Source organism: Pelodiscus sinensis, chromosome 16 (assembly GCF_049634645.1).
Source record: "Pelodiscus sinensis isolate JC-2024 chromosome 16, ASM4963464v1, whole genome shotgun sequence".
Lineage (NCBI taxonomy): Eukaryota > Metazoa > Chordata > Testudines > Trionychidae > Pelodiscus > Pelodiscus sinensis.
The window spans coordinates 38,162,006-38,174,001 of NC_134726.1; the positions used below are offsets into that span (position 1 = coordinate 38,162,006).

Below are 11,996 nucleotides of genomic sequence, written 5' to 3' on the forward strand. Positions count from 1 at the left end.
CTTGAAGTTATCGTGGATAGTTCCCTGAAAACTTCCACACAGTGTGCAGCGGCGGTCAAAAAGGCAAATAGGATGCTAGGAATTATTAAGAAAGGGATAGAAAATAAGACCCAGAATATCTTACTGCCCCTGTATAAAACTATGGTACGCCCACATCTTGAATACTGTGTACAGATGTGGTCTCCTCACCTCAAAAAAGATATTTTGGCCTTGGAAAGGGTCCAGAAAAGGGCAACTAAAATGATTAGGGGTTTGGAATGGGTCCCCTATGAAGAGAGGTTAAAGCAACTAGGACTTTTCAATTTAGAAAAGGAGAGACCGAGGGGGGACATGATACAGGTCTGTAAAATCATGAGTGGTGTGGAGAGGGCGAATAAAGAAAAGTTATTCATTAGTTCCCATAATAGAAGAACTAGAGAACACCAAATGAAGTTAATGGGGAGCAGGTTTAAAAGTAATAAAAGAAAGTTCTTCTTCACACAGCGTGTAGTCAACCTGTGGAACTCCTCGCCAGAGGAGGCTGTGAAGGCTAGGACTATAACAGAGTTTAAAGAGAAGCTAGATAATTTCATGGAGGTTAGGTCCATAAAAGGCTATTAGCCAGGGGATAAAATAGTGTCCTTGGCCTCTGTTTGTCAGAGGCTGGAGAAGGATGGCAGGAGACAAATCGCTTGATCATTGTCTTCGGTCCACCCTCTCTGGGGCACCTGGTGCTGGCCACTGTCGGCAGACAGGCTACTGGGCTAGATGGACCTTTGGTCTGACCCAGTTCAGCCGTTCTTACGTTCTTATGTATTTGCTGCCACATGCCCCTATAATAACGAATATTACAGTAGGGATACGGGTCCCAGAACTGCAAAGATTTAACACACCTCTCCAACTCCACTCACCTAAGCAGTCTTGCTGAAACTAACGGGACCACTGAAAAGCGTGTGGCTGCAGGCGTGGGTCCATAGTTTGCCCGAGCAACCACGTGATCTTGTTGCGGCATTCTGAGAGCAGTATCGCCCAAGCATCCCTCGTATTATGGACCACGGAAGGACCCATCCATCGGTTGCTACTGAACTTGCAGCTCTCAAGGGCTGTTCTGATGACTGAACAGAGGAGTTGATGTTCACACCAGCCTGCTCAAAGACAACTGCCCCAGGACCTTGCGATTCAAAAGGGAGGTGGCCAGAGCTCTGGGGCCCTTCAGCCACTAGAACCCTGGGTGGCGCTGAAGGGCTGGCAGCAGGAGACTCGCCCCCCAGCCCTACCCCTTCCAGGAACATGGAGCTGCCCACCCACCCCTTGCCTAGAGGTTCAGCAATTCTATCCGCTCCACTGTAGGGATGTGAACGACTACTCAACTATCCGGTAAGCAAATGCTTCACAGATAGTCAACAGGTTAGTCGACTAGTCGCTTCCCCACCAAAGAGGCAGCAACGGAGGGAGGGAAAGGAGGGGGGACTTCAAAGCGGCAGAGCCACATGGCGCCTGGGGCCAGCTGATCCCCAGCTGATCCCAGGCTCCAAGGGGCGCTGACACTGTGAAATGCCGCGAGGCACCTGTTACCGGGCTCCCTGCGGAGTTTCAAAGCAGCAGCGCCACGTGGAGCCCGGAATCAGCAGGGGAGTCCCCAGCTGCCCCCTTGCTCCCTGCAGCGCTTTCACCTTTGAAGTGCAGCAAATTGCATCGACTATTCGATTGATCAATTACTCGAAATGTAATATCCCTACTCCCCTGTGATCACTGAAGGCAGGACTAGCAGCAAGGGGCTTACTTTGCAGCATGGGAGATACTAGATCAAACTTTCTAACTGTAAAGATAGTGAAATTCTGAAAGGCTACGGCTACAGTGCAGCCTTCTTGCGGAAAAGCTTATGCAAATGAAGCGCGGCATAGAATATCGCCACACTTCATTTGCATAATTAATTAGCAGCCGTTTTTGCGCAAGAGGCTTTTGCGCAAAAAGGAGGCATCTACCCAGCTCCTTTTTGCGCAAAAGCCTCGAGCAAAAACGACTGCTAATTAATTATGCAAATGAAGCGCGGCAATAGTCTACTCCACGCTTCATTTGCATAAGCTTTTCCGCAAGAAGGCTACAGCGTAGCCGTGGCCAGTGAGGCTTTCGGTGTAGGGTGAGGAATCCCTATCTCTGGAGGTTTTTAAGAGCCATTTGGACTGGTCACTTGTCAGGGATGGTCTAGGTCAGGGGTGGGGAACAGCAGACCCGGGGGCCACAAGCTGGATGCAGCCCCCCCCCAAGGTTCAGGGGCCCCCCCTCCAGCCTTGCTGGTGCTCCAGGTCCACCCCCACCGCATTGAAGGAAGGGGATCTAGAGTATACAAAATCTACTAGCCCGGCCCCCCTAGGCTCTGGTGTATGAGGGGTATGTGAGGAGTGTCTTTCTCCTTCTCAGTCACGGGCCATGTCAGTGAGGAGGTTTTTTTCTTCTCCCATGTGTGATTTTTCCGGCGGTCAGTGGCTCTCCACCCAAAAACGGTTCCCCAGCCTCTGCTCTAGGTTGTCTGATCTGGTCTCTGCGCAGAGGGTTGGACCAGATGACCTTTCATGCTTCCCTTCCAGACCGACATTTCTATGCCTCTGTGAACAAGATTCTAATCCCTCAGCTTAAAAAAGAAAAAAAAAATCACTAAGACACACCAGAGGTGTCAGAAATAGAGAATGTTCACAGGGGAAAGAACACACGTCTCCGATCTCAACTGAAATCTAAACCAGGAGTATCTGTCTTGCCAGAAAGACGTCCTCCATCTCAAACAAAAAGTCAGCAAAGATCTACAGCGCACGAGAGAAAAACGTTAAGGTATTATCGGAATACCTCGCACTATGGGAGAGCGTAAAAAAACGCCAGCGTTGCCACTTGAAAACTCCTGCATTTAAATTACCTTTTTACGTTGACGATGCTCAATTTGTACAATGGCCTTTCCTCCTGGATTAGTTTCGACATTCTGTATTAGATGTCATGAGGTGATTTGCCTGATAGGAGGACTAATATTGATTTGATGTTGCTATTAAATGCAACAGAGGACTTCTAGGTCTGCAGACTATATTTCTGCCAACAAATAGTCCTGCAGCACCTTACAGATTAACGAAGAAGAAGACGGTATGATGCATGAGCTTTCGTAGGCATAACCCCGCTCCTTCACATGAATTGAGTTTAAGAGGTCCAGTTTTCCAATATATGGCACAGAGTGGGGATGGGGAGGGGGGAAAGGGGAGGAAAAAAAAGAGAAAGAAATTGTTTTCCTCAGTGACGCTTTGGATGCAGCATTTCTTCTGTACTCGTGGTAACCGGTCCCTCGGTGTTAGCCATTTTGAATAAGAAAACGCCGTGTCTGCTAGGCCGGCCACCAGAGGTTTTCACAGGAACATTCCTATCTAGATGCTGATTCTACAGTTGTACACATGTAATCACGTTGCCTTCAGGGGGACTGTTCGTGTGTGCGTAACTGCCAAACCGAGAACTTCATCACAACGGGTTATGTAATTCCTTCAGGGGTCCCAGCTGCTGAACTGCACTGCTTTCATCAAGGTTGATGGAGCAGCATTTTGTGTGCAAAAATCAAGTATACGGTTTTTCATATTACAAAATATCACTTCAAGCCATTACATGAGACTAGGCAGCAGAATACTTAAGACCAACTGCCGTATCGGTCAATACAGGCAAAATGTAACAGTTAGGTTGTCGATTGTCGTGAGGGATGTAAGGATACGGGGCCACATTTTATCATACCGTTCTGACATACGTTAAGTCCATGTTCAGGCTTTCCCCCCCCCATTAGAAAGTCAAATAAGGAAGCAATCTTTCTACACTGTATCTTTCTGTAGTCAGATCCAAATTCTGCAGGGCATTCCAAAAGGAGGGGTACAACTTCCCCACCGCTTAGGTCAAGAGACAGACTTACAAACACAGAGTTTAATCCCTGCCCGAGCCTTTGCTACACATCTGTAACCTGCCAGAGGTCCTTCAGTGCATTCAGATATAGCTAAAAACGTGTGAATTCCAAAGAGCGCTCTTCTTGGGAGCTGGCTGCATTCATAAGGCTGGAAACAACTTCACAAATTAAAAGAGGAAAAATTCTGCTGCCAACAACATTACCCTGAGGTTTCAAGGTGTTCACCCAGTAGAATGTATCAACGCACTTTGCGCATTGACCACCCAGCACCTCTAAACAATAGTAACCTGTCTTAACCACTCACAAAATTAGTAGTACCCGTCAAGCCTCCACATTGCCCCCGCTCAGTCTAGAAAGTTTCAACCGAAGTTCCAATGACATTTAGAATCCTCATCGCTGTCTTCAGCACACTTTTAAAGATCTTTACGAGACGAGGCTAACGTACACACTGCTTTTTTTGTCCTAAGCAAAATTACATTTGCAGAAGCTCCGTCACAATTGTCTAACTGCCGCAACTTGCGCATGCCGTAAATAAATAAACATTAATCTCACCTAGCTGAGAGATTTCTGCAAACTTCACTCCCTACTGTAAGAAATAAATCTCAAACCGTGCAAAATGTACAACTTCGAGGAACGCGCTTTCACATTCTAGGGCCAGAGTATTTTTCTACAATTTAAATCTCCCAATAAAAGGAGCATTTCACACGCCAATGTTGTGGCATGAAAATACTTCTTACGCACACACCTCCACTTGTACATAAAAAGTGGCGGTTCTTCTCCCTGAAAGTACTTTAGTTCTATCCTCTGATCCACTCTGTAAAATTTGCAAGAGCATTTTTAATTGATTTTATTTTTATTTTTAAAATCAAATACAAAATGGTGAATGACTTATAGCTTGTATAGGTTTCCAAATACCATATGTTTCATGGGACTGCCAGCAGAATTCTGCACACCAATGTCCATTTAAAAATTAGTGTTAAGCGGCACTACTGCTAAAGCTGTCTTTTATGTTATTGCATGATCAACAGGATGTGGATAAACTGAAACTTTCTTACTGTACAGGGAAATATCATTTAGGTGTTTCCTTTTCAACAAAAAACTCTTAAGCTACATCTACACTGGGGAGCTATTTCGGGATACCAAAGGTATCCCGAAATAGCTATCCCTTGTCTTAAGAGCAGGCCCATTATATCGAAATATAACAGGCTCACTATCCCAACGTCTCTGTAAACCACATTCCACAAGGGATAAGAGACATTTCAGAATAGCGATTTATTTTGAAATAATTAATGTATTCCCTACAGACAGCACCAAATTTCGAAATAAGCTATTTCAAAATAAGATTGAAATAAGCTACACAATTTGCGTACTGCAAATTGGGTCACTTATTTCGAGGTAAGGGTGCTGCGTAGACGCACCCTTCGTGTTCTGTCCCCTGGCGACCAGAAAAGTTATTCCCTAAAGTTTTATCAATGGAGGGTTCCTACTTTTCCTCAATTCACCTGTTTAAAAGAAAAAACAATTCCCACAGCTCCTCCCCAGCCCGTTTAAAAGGCCAGAACAGCAGGTTTATTTAACTGACCAAGCCGTGCTAGGAATCAGCCTAATTCTTTTCTAATAAGCTTGACTTGGTCATTAGTGTAATTGAATTTTTAAAAAATCTGTCCTGAACGTACTAATCACCTTGCTATGTCTCTCTAGAAGTTTTGATCAACCCCACTGCACAACCCTTCTCTGCCCCAGCTTAGAGCAAACGGGAGCAGCTTGTTATTTTCCTCTAACACCGTAAACGCTTGACATAACCACAACGCTGCTCTTCAGGGTCCTGGGAGAAGCCTAGGACTACAGCTTGGCAACTTCTGCACACCACTTAAAACGCGCCCCGTTGAGCATGTGCAGGAGTGCCTGCCAGGATCTCGCCTTGCAGTCACAAGACTGTTGCCTGACGCTGTAAACACTCCTGAATGGGAGACGCTTTCGGCACGTTCGTCCCGATGGCGGGTGTCATCCGCACCGTTACACGTGTCCTATCGGACACGAAGGGGCCTCCTTCGATCGCCACGCGAGATCACTCACAGGCCTGGTGACACTCGAGTCGCATTGTGCACACGAGCTGCCCACTGCAGCCGGGGGGGAAGGCCCAGGAAGCAGTGGGCAGCCGTCGTGTACAGAGGCCGGAGTTGGTGCCTTTTGAATCCTCCACCAGGCCACTGTCATTCCGAGTTAAATCGCCAGCTCCAGCAAGGGCGATTCTGCGCCCGTTCCAAGTCTCACACGGTCTAGTACTACACAATCGGCCCTGGGGTCCTTCCGTATTCGCCTTTGCCACCAAGCACACGCTCCGCATCCCAGCATAAATCAAAGCAAGTCCCAAGGGCCACGCCATCCCCACCGGGAAAACTACCGGGAGGAAAGAAAGTGAACTTAAAAAAAAAAACCACCTTGCTTCCAGCCAGGGGCACAGCCGATCAGGACTCAGCCCCCTAGCAAAGATCCCAGCTTGACTTGGGAGGAGTAGGGGGTCCACAAACACAATTGCAAGAGACCGCTCTATCCCTTGGCCCCCAGAGCCAGATGCAGCTTTGGGTGCACCCTCTAGCATTTCTCCCCCTTTGACAACAAGGCAGAGGCAGGGAAAGAGGAGGGGGAGAGCTGGCTTCCAACCCCCTCCCCATCAACACTACCCCCAATTTTGTGGGAGTTTGTTCAGCCTCCCCCCTCCCTCAGCCTCCCCACAGTAGCAACTTGAGAGCCACTCACAGAGGGCTTGCTGGCTCGTGCATGGGTAGGGGATCCCTCCATGCCCACGAGGGATCCTCCCTGGGAAAAATCCCCATACCCACTAGGGACCGCTCAGGAAACCCCCCATACCCACTAGGGACCCTCCCTGGTCACTCGCCGCCACCAGGGGATCCCTCCCCACGACCCCCACACCCACTCGGGACTCCCCACGCCCTCTAAAGACCCTCCCCAGGGACCCCCCTCCATGCCCACTCGAGACCCTCCCCGGGGACCCTCCTCCACGCCCACTCGAAACCCTCCCCGGGGACCCTCCTCCACGCCCACTCGAAACCCTCCCCGGGGACCCCCCCTCCACGCCCACTCGAGACCCTCCCCGGGGACCCCCCCTCCACACCCACTCGAAACCCTCCCCGGGGACCCCCCCTCCACACCCACTCAAGACCCTCCCCGAGGACCCCCCTCCACGCCCACTCGAGACCCTCCCCGGGGACCCCCCTCCACGCCCACTCGAAACCCTCCCCGGGGACCCCCCTCCACGCCCACTCGAGACCCTCCCCGGGGACCCCCCCTCCACGCCCACTCGAGACCCTCCCCGAGGACCCCCCTCCACGCCCACTCGAGACCTTCCCCAGGGACCCCCCTCCACGCCCACTCGAGACCCTCCCCGGGGACCCCCCCCTCCACGCCCACTCGAAACCCTCCCCGGGGACCCCCCTCCACGCCCACTCGAGACCTTCCCCGGGGACCCCCCCCTCCACGCCCACTCGAAACCCTCCCCGGGGACCCCCCTCCACGCCCACTCGAGACCCTCCCCGGGGACCCCCCCCTCCACGCCCACTCGAAACCCTCCCCGGGGACCCCCCTCCACGCCCACTCGAGACCCTCCCCGGGGACCCCCCCCTCCACGCCCACTCGAAACCCTCCCCGGGGACCCCCCTCCACGCCCACTCGAGACCCTCCCCGGGGACCCCCCCTCCACGCCCACTCGAGACCCTCCCCGAGGACCCCCCTCCACGCCCACTCGAGACCTTCCCCAGGGACCCCCCTCCACGCCCACTCGAGACCCTCCCCGGGGACCCCCCCCTCCACGCCCACTCGAAACCCTCCCCGGGGACCCCCCTCCACGCCCACTCGAGACCTTCCCCGGGGACCCCCCCCTCCACGCCCACTCGAAACCCTCCCCGGGGACCCCCCTCCACGCCCACTCGAGACCCTCCCCGGGGACCCCCCCCTCCACGCCCACTCGAAACCCTCCCCGGGGACCCCCCTCCACGCCCACTCGAGACCCTCCCCGGGGACCCCCCTCCACGCCCACTCGGGACCCTCCGCGGCCCCCCCACGCCCAGCCGGGGCCGTGCGCCCTGCGCGGACTTACAGCGCGGTGGCCGCGGGCGGGACGCCGCACTCCGGGAGCCGCTCCAGCCCGCGGGCGGAGCAGTTCACCAGGCAGGAGCCCGCGGGCCCGGCGCCGGCGCAGGCACAGCTGGGGCCGCAGGGCGGGCAGCTCTGGGCCGGGGGGCCCCGGGCCGCGGCCAGCCCCCCGCAGAGGAGGCAGCAGAGCAGGCACCAGCCCGGGAGGGCGCCATGTTCGCGCGGCGAGCCGGGGTGTCCATTTCCCCGAGGCATCGCTCCCTACGGGCGTGGCATGGCCCCGGCCCGCCGATCCCCCCGGCCCGGCCGGGCCCGGGACGCGCCGCGCTCAGCGCCCGCCGGCCCGCTGCATGGCCCCGCGCAGCGCGCCGCTCCGGCCAGCCTCGGGCTGCTGCGTCCGGCCGCCGCGCTCGGCCTGGGACTGCGGGCGGCTGCGCTCCGGCTCCTCCTCCCGCTCCCCGCCCCGCGCCGGGCTCCCTCCTTCCCTCCGCCTTCCAGCCGCCGGGAAAGCCTCCCGCTCGGCCGGGGAGAGGGAGAAGCCCTGCCCTGCCCTGGGATCCCGTCCCGCCCCTCTGCTCCTTGCTAGGCACGGGCGGGATTTTCCCGCAGCCGGGGGCGGGATGGATTTTTGGGGCGCCCCGAGGCGCGCGTAAGTGCGCACCGCGGGGAGCCAGCGCCAAGCAACCGAGCGGTGGGCGCTCTGCTAATCAGTCGGGCGTGCGAGTCTCTCCTGAGCGGCCAGCTCGCAGGGGACGCTGCTCCGCGAACCCGGCTGCAAAGCACAAGACACGCACTCGCCTAACCCACACACCTGGTGGGTGTAGTCACAGTTCCAGGCAGCGGCACCGAGACCACTTGCAGCCAGCGAGCCCTACAGCCTGAGCTGCGAGCCAGCTGGCTTTACAGCTCCAGCTAGGGGCTCCTACACTCACACTGCAGAAGTCCCAAGTTTGGTTCCCGAGCTGGTTACAAGTGGGGACTCTGGTTCATACAAGCTGGCTGGGAGCCCAATACAAGGGGACTGGAAGACTTTAGGAAATCTGTGACTTTTTTGCTGGTGCGGGTGTAGCCGGTTCGGTAGGGCTTGGGCTGCCCGCTGGCCCCAGGCTTTGATGTGCATGCCACTGACTTTTTCTCTCCAGGGGTGGAATAAGTTTTGTTCCGGGCACAAAGGCGTGTGTGGATGCGCACCACCAATCAAAACACATGCTCCCCGCGGTGGGCGCTCTGCAACTCAGCTGTGCCGCAATGGACTCTCTCCTGGGTGGCCCCTGAGGGACCCGGGGGTTCCACGGTGAACAGTCGGGTAGGCAGATTTACGGGGCATCGGGCAGCTACTTCATGGAGCTCACGGCCATTCTCAAGGACCCCCCCCCCCCCCCCCGCACACACACACACTACCCTCCTCCTGACTAGCTGGGGGGTGGGGTGGGCCGGCGTGTCACCGCTCTGCAACTCGTTAGGCATTTTCTGGAAGCCGGGCACGGCATGGAAGGGTGTTCCCTCGCTCAATACGATGTCTGAAATGCCGTTGACAAAGAAGTGCCCACACAGCTTGTGTCTGGCTGTGCCTAGCAGGTGGATACAGCCAGAGCCTGGCTGGTCTGGGGTGGAACAGTGACAGAAATGTCTCCACTTGGGGTCACCAGTTCAAATTCAGCCCAGGCCGGATAGAGCTGAACCTTGTCTGTGTCTGATGGCATGTGGGCTTCATGCCGGTTCCTGGCGGTGCTTAGAGTCTCCGTTTAACCTTGCCGCCCCCGACAAAGAGCATTAATCACCTCTGGGGAAGGCAGTGGAGGCCCAAGCCAAAGAAACTGAATTAAAGATTATTTTCATATCTTGTTTTTTTCTGTAACAGGCTAACTCGGTCACCCCCTAAAGTTCATATCTAATAAGTGGTGTTTGGTCATGACACCTTGAAAACACCTTTTCCAAGTATCTAAAAAGGGACTTTCAAGGAGGAGGGAGAAGAAAACTTCTCCTTGGCCTCTGAGAACAGGACGAGAAGCAATCGGCTGAAACTGCAGCAAAGGAGGTTTAGGTTGGACATGAGGAAAAACTTCCTACCTGTCATGGTAGTTAGCTCTGGAATAAACTGCCTGGGGGGTTGTGGAATCTCCTTCCCTGGTGATATGTAAGAGCAAATTGGATAGACATCTATCAGGGATGGTCTGGACAGTGCTGGGTCCTGCCGTGAGGGCAGGGGACTGGACTCAATGGCCTTTCGTGGTCCCTTCCAGTTCTAGTGTTCTAGGATTCTTACCTGCATATGGTGGAAAATGAAGAAGTCATCCTACGTCTCGGAGTCCAGCAGGCTATAAGGCAGCCTGCATAACACAGAGAAGGAAACTCGCTACTGGAACAGGTCTTGTTCCGTGCCAGGGCGCTAGCTCTAGACACCGGATTTCTCATTCCGCATCCAGCCCAGCCGGGCTCTCTCGCTGTAAACGTAACAACGGTGTCTGTTGGGTGCCGTCTCTGGGAGAGGTGAGCGTGTGGCACGAGATCACAAACCGTGGAAGCCTTCCTGAGCCAGGAGGAGAAAGAGAACACTTTGCAAGTAGGCGTGGCCTCTTCCGCATGGGGGGACGGCTTCGGAACACAAGTCGCATGTGCAGGTGAGATGGGCAGGCAGTGAGCCTAACAGAATCCAAGGGACCTAGGGAAGTTGGAGGGGGAGGAGTCTCAGAAATTTTAAGGCCAGACGAGACCCCCGTGGTTGTCTGCTCTGACCTCCGCCACTTCGCAGGCCACAGAATCTCACCCGCCCACTCCTGTCACATAACCTCTGGTTGAGTGACTGACAGCCTCCAGTCTTGATTTTCAAACATCCCGTCACAGAGAATCCACCATTTACACTCGTTCAAACCAGCAAGTGACCCACACCACACACTGAGAGGAAGGCAGGGAAAAAAAACCCAACCCCCCCAGGTATCTGCCAATCTGACCTAGGGGGAAAGTTCTTCTCAATCCCAACTGGCAAGCACTTGGACTCTGAGCGTGCCGGCCCGTGAGCCAGACACCCAGGAAAGAATCCTGGAGCAGCTCCGAGCCTTCCCCATCGAGTGCCCCTTCTCCAGCTGTTGGGGATATTGACGTAGGCCCATCAGACCATTCGCGCCACACTCTTACCAGGCTCAGTCTTGAAGCCAGATAGGTCTCTGCCCCCCACTGCTCCCCTCTTGCAGAACACCCCTCCCCTAATGGTCAGAACCCTTCATCTTCTTGTCAACATCAACTTACCGATGGCCATTTAGAGCCATTTGTTCTTGTATCAGCACTAGTGCTTCAATAACTCCTCTTACAGGTCTCCTGCATCTTCATTGTGTCAAGCCACGCTCCTGAAGTGTCCTCTTGTAAGAGCTTTTCCATTCCTCTGATCACCCTGCTTGCCCTTCTCTACACCTGCTCGTCGTTCTGAAACATGGGGAGCCAGCCGTACACCCAGTATTCCAGATGAGGCCTCACCAGGGTCTCATATAAGGGTACTAACATTGCCTTAGCTCTACTGGAAAAGTCCCAGTCTCTTTAAGCTCTCCTCATATGGGACCCGTTCCAAACCCCTAATCATTTTAGTTGCCCTTCTCTGAACCTCTTCTAATGCCAGTAGATCTTTTTTGAGATGCGGAGACCACATCCGTACGTAGTATTCAAGATGTGGGCTTACCATGGGTTTATAGAAGGGCAATAAGATATTCTCTGTCTTATTCTCTATCCCTTGTTTAATGATTCCTAACATCCTGTTTGCTTTTCTGACTGCCTCTGCACTCTGCGTGGACGTCTTCGGAGAACTATCCATGATGACTCCAAGATCTCTTTCCTGATTTGTTGTAGCTAAATTAGCCCCCATCATATTATATGTAGAGTTGGGGTTATTTTTCCAATGTGCATTATTTTACATTTATCCGCATTACATTTCATTTGCCGTTTTGTTGCCCAATCACTTAGTTTGGGGAGATCTTTTTGAAGCTCTTCAGTCTGC

At 53.8% G+C, this 11,996-nt stretch overlaps 1 protein-coding gene across 1 annotated transcript in view; it reads right to left on the reverse strand.

The window, feature by feature from the left end:
* PKD1 (polycystin 1, transient receptor potential channel interacting) overlaps positions 1 to 8,513 on the reverse strand; it is a 148,779-nt gene extending 140,266 nt beyond the window's left edge. The window contains exon 1 of the mRNA XM_075899843.1: positions 8,016 to 8,513. Within this exon, the coding sequence (XP_075755958.1) occupies positions 8,016 to 8,266 (251 nt within the window). The 5' untranslated portion in view covers positions 8,267 to 8,513. The remainder of the gene's footprint in view (positions 1 to 8,015) is intronic.
* Positions 8,514 to 11,996: the final 3,483 nt, after the last annotated feature.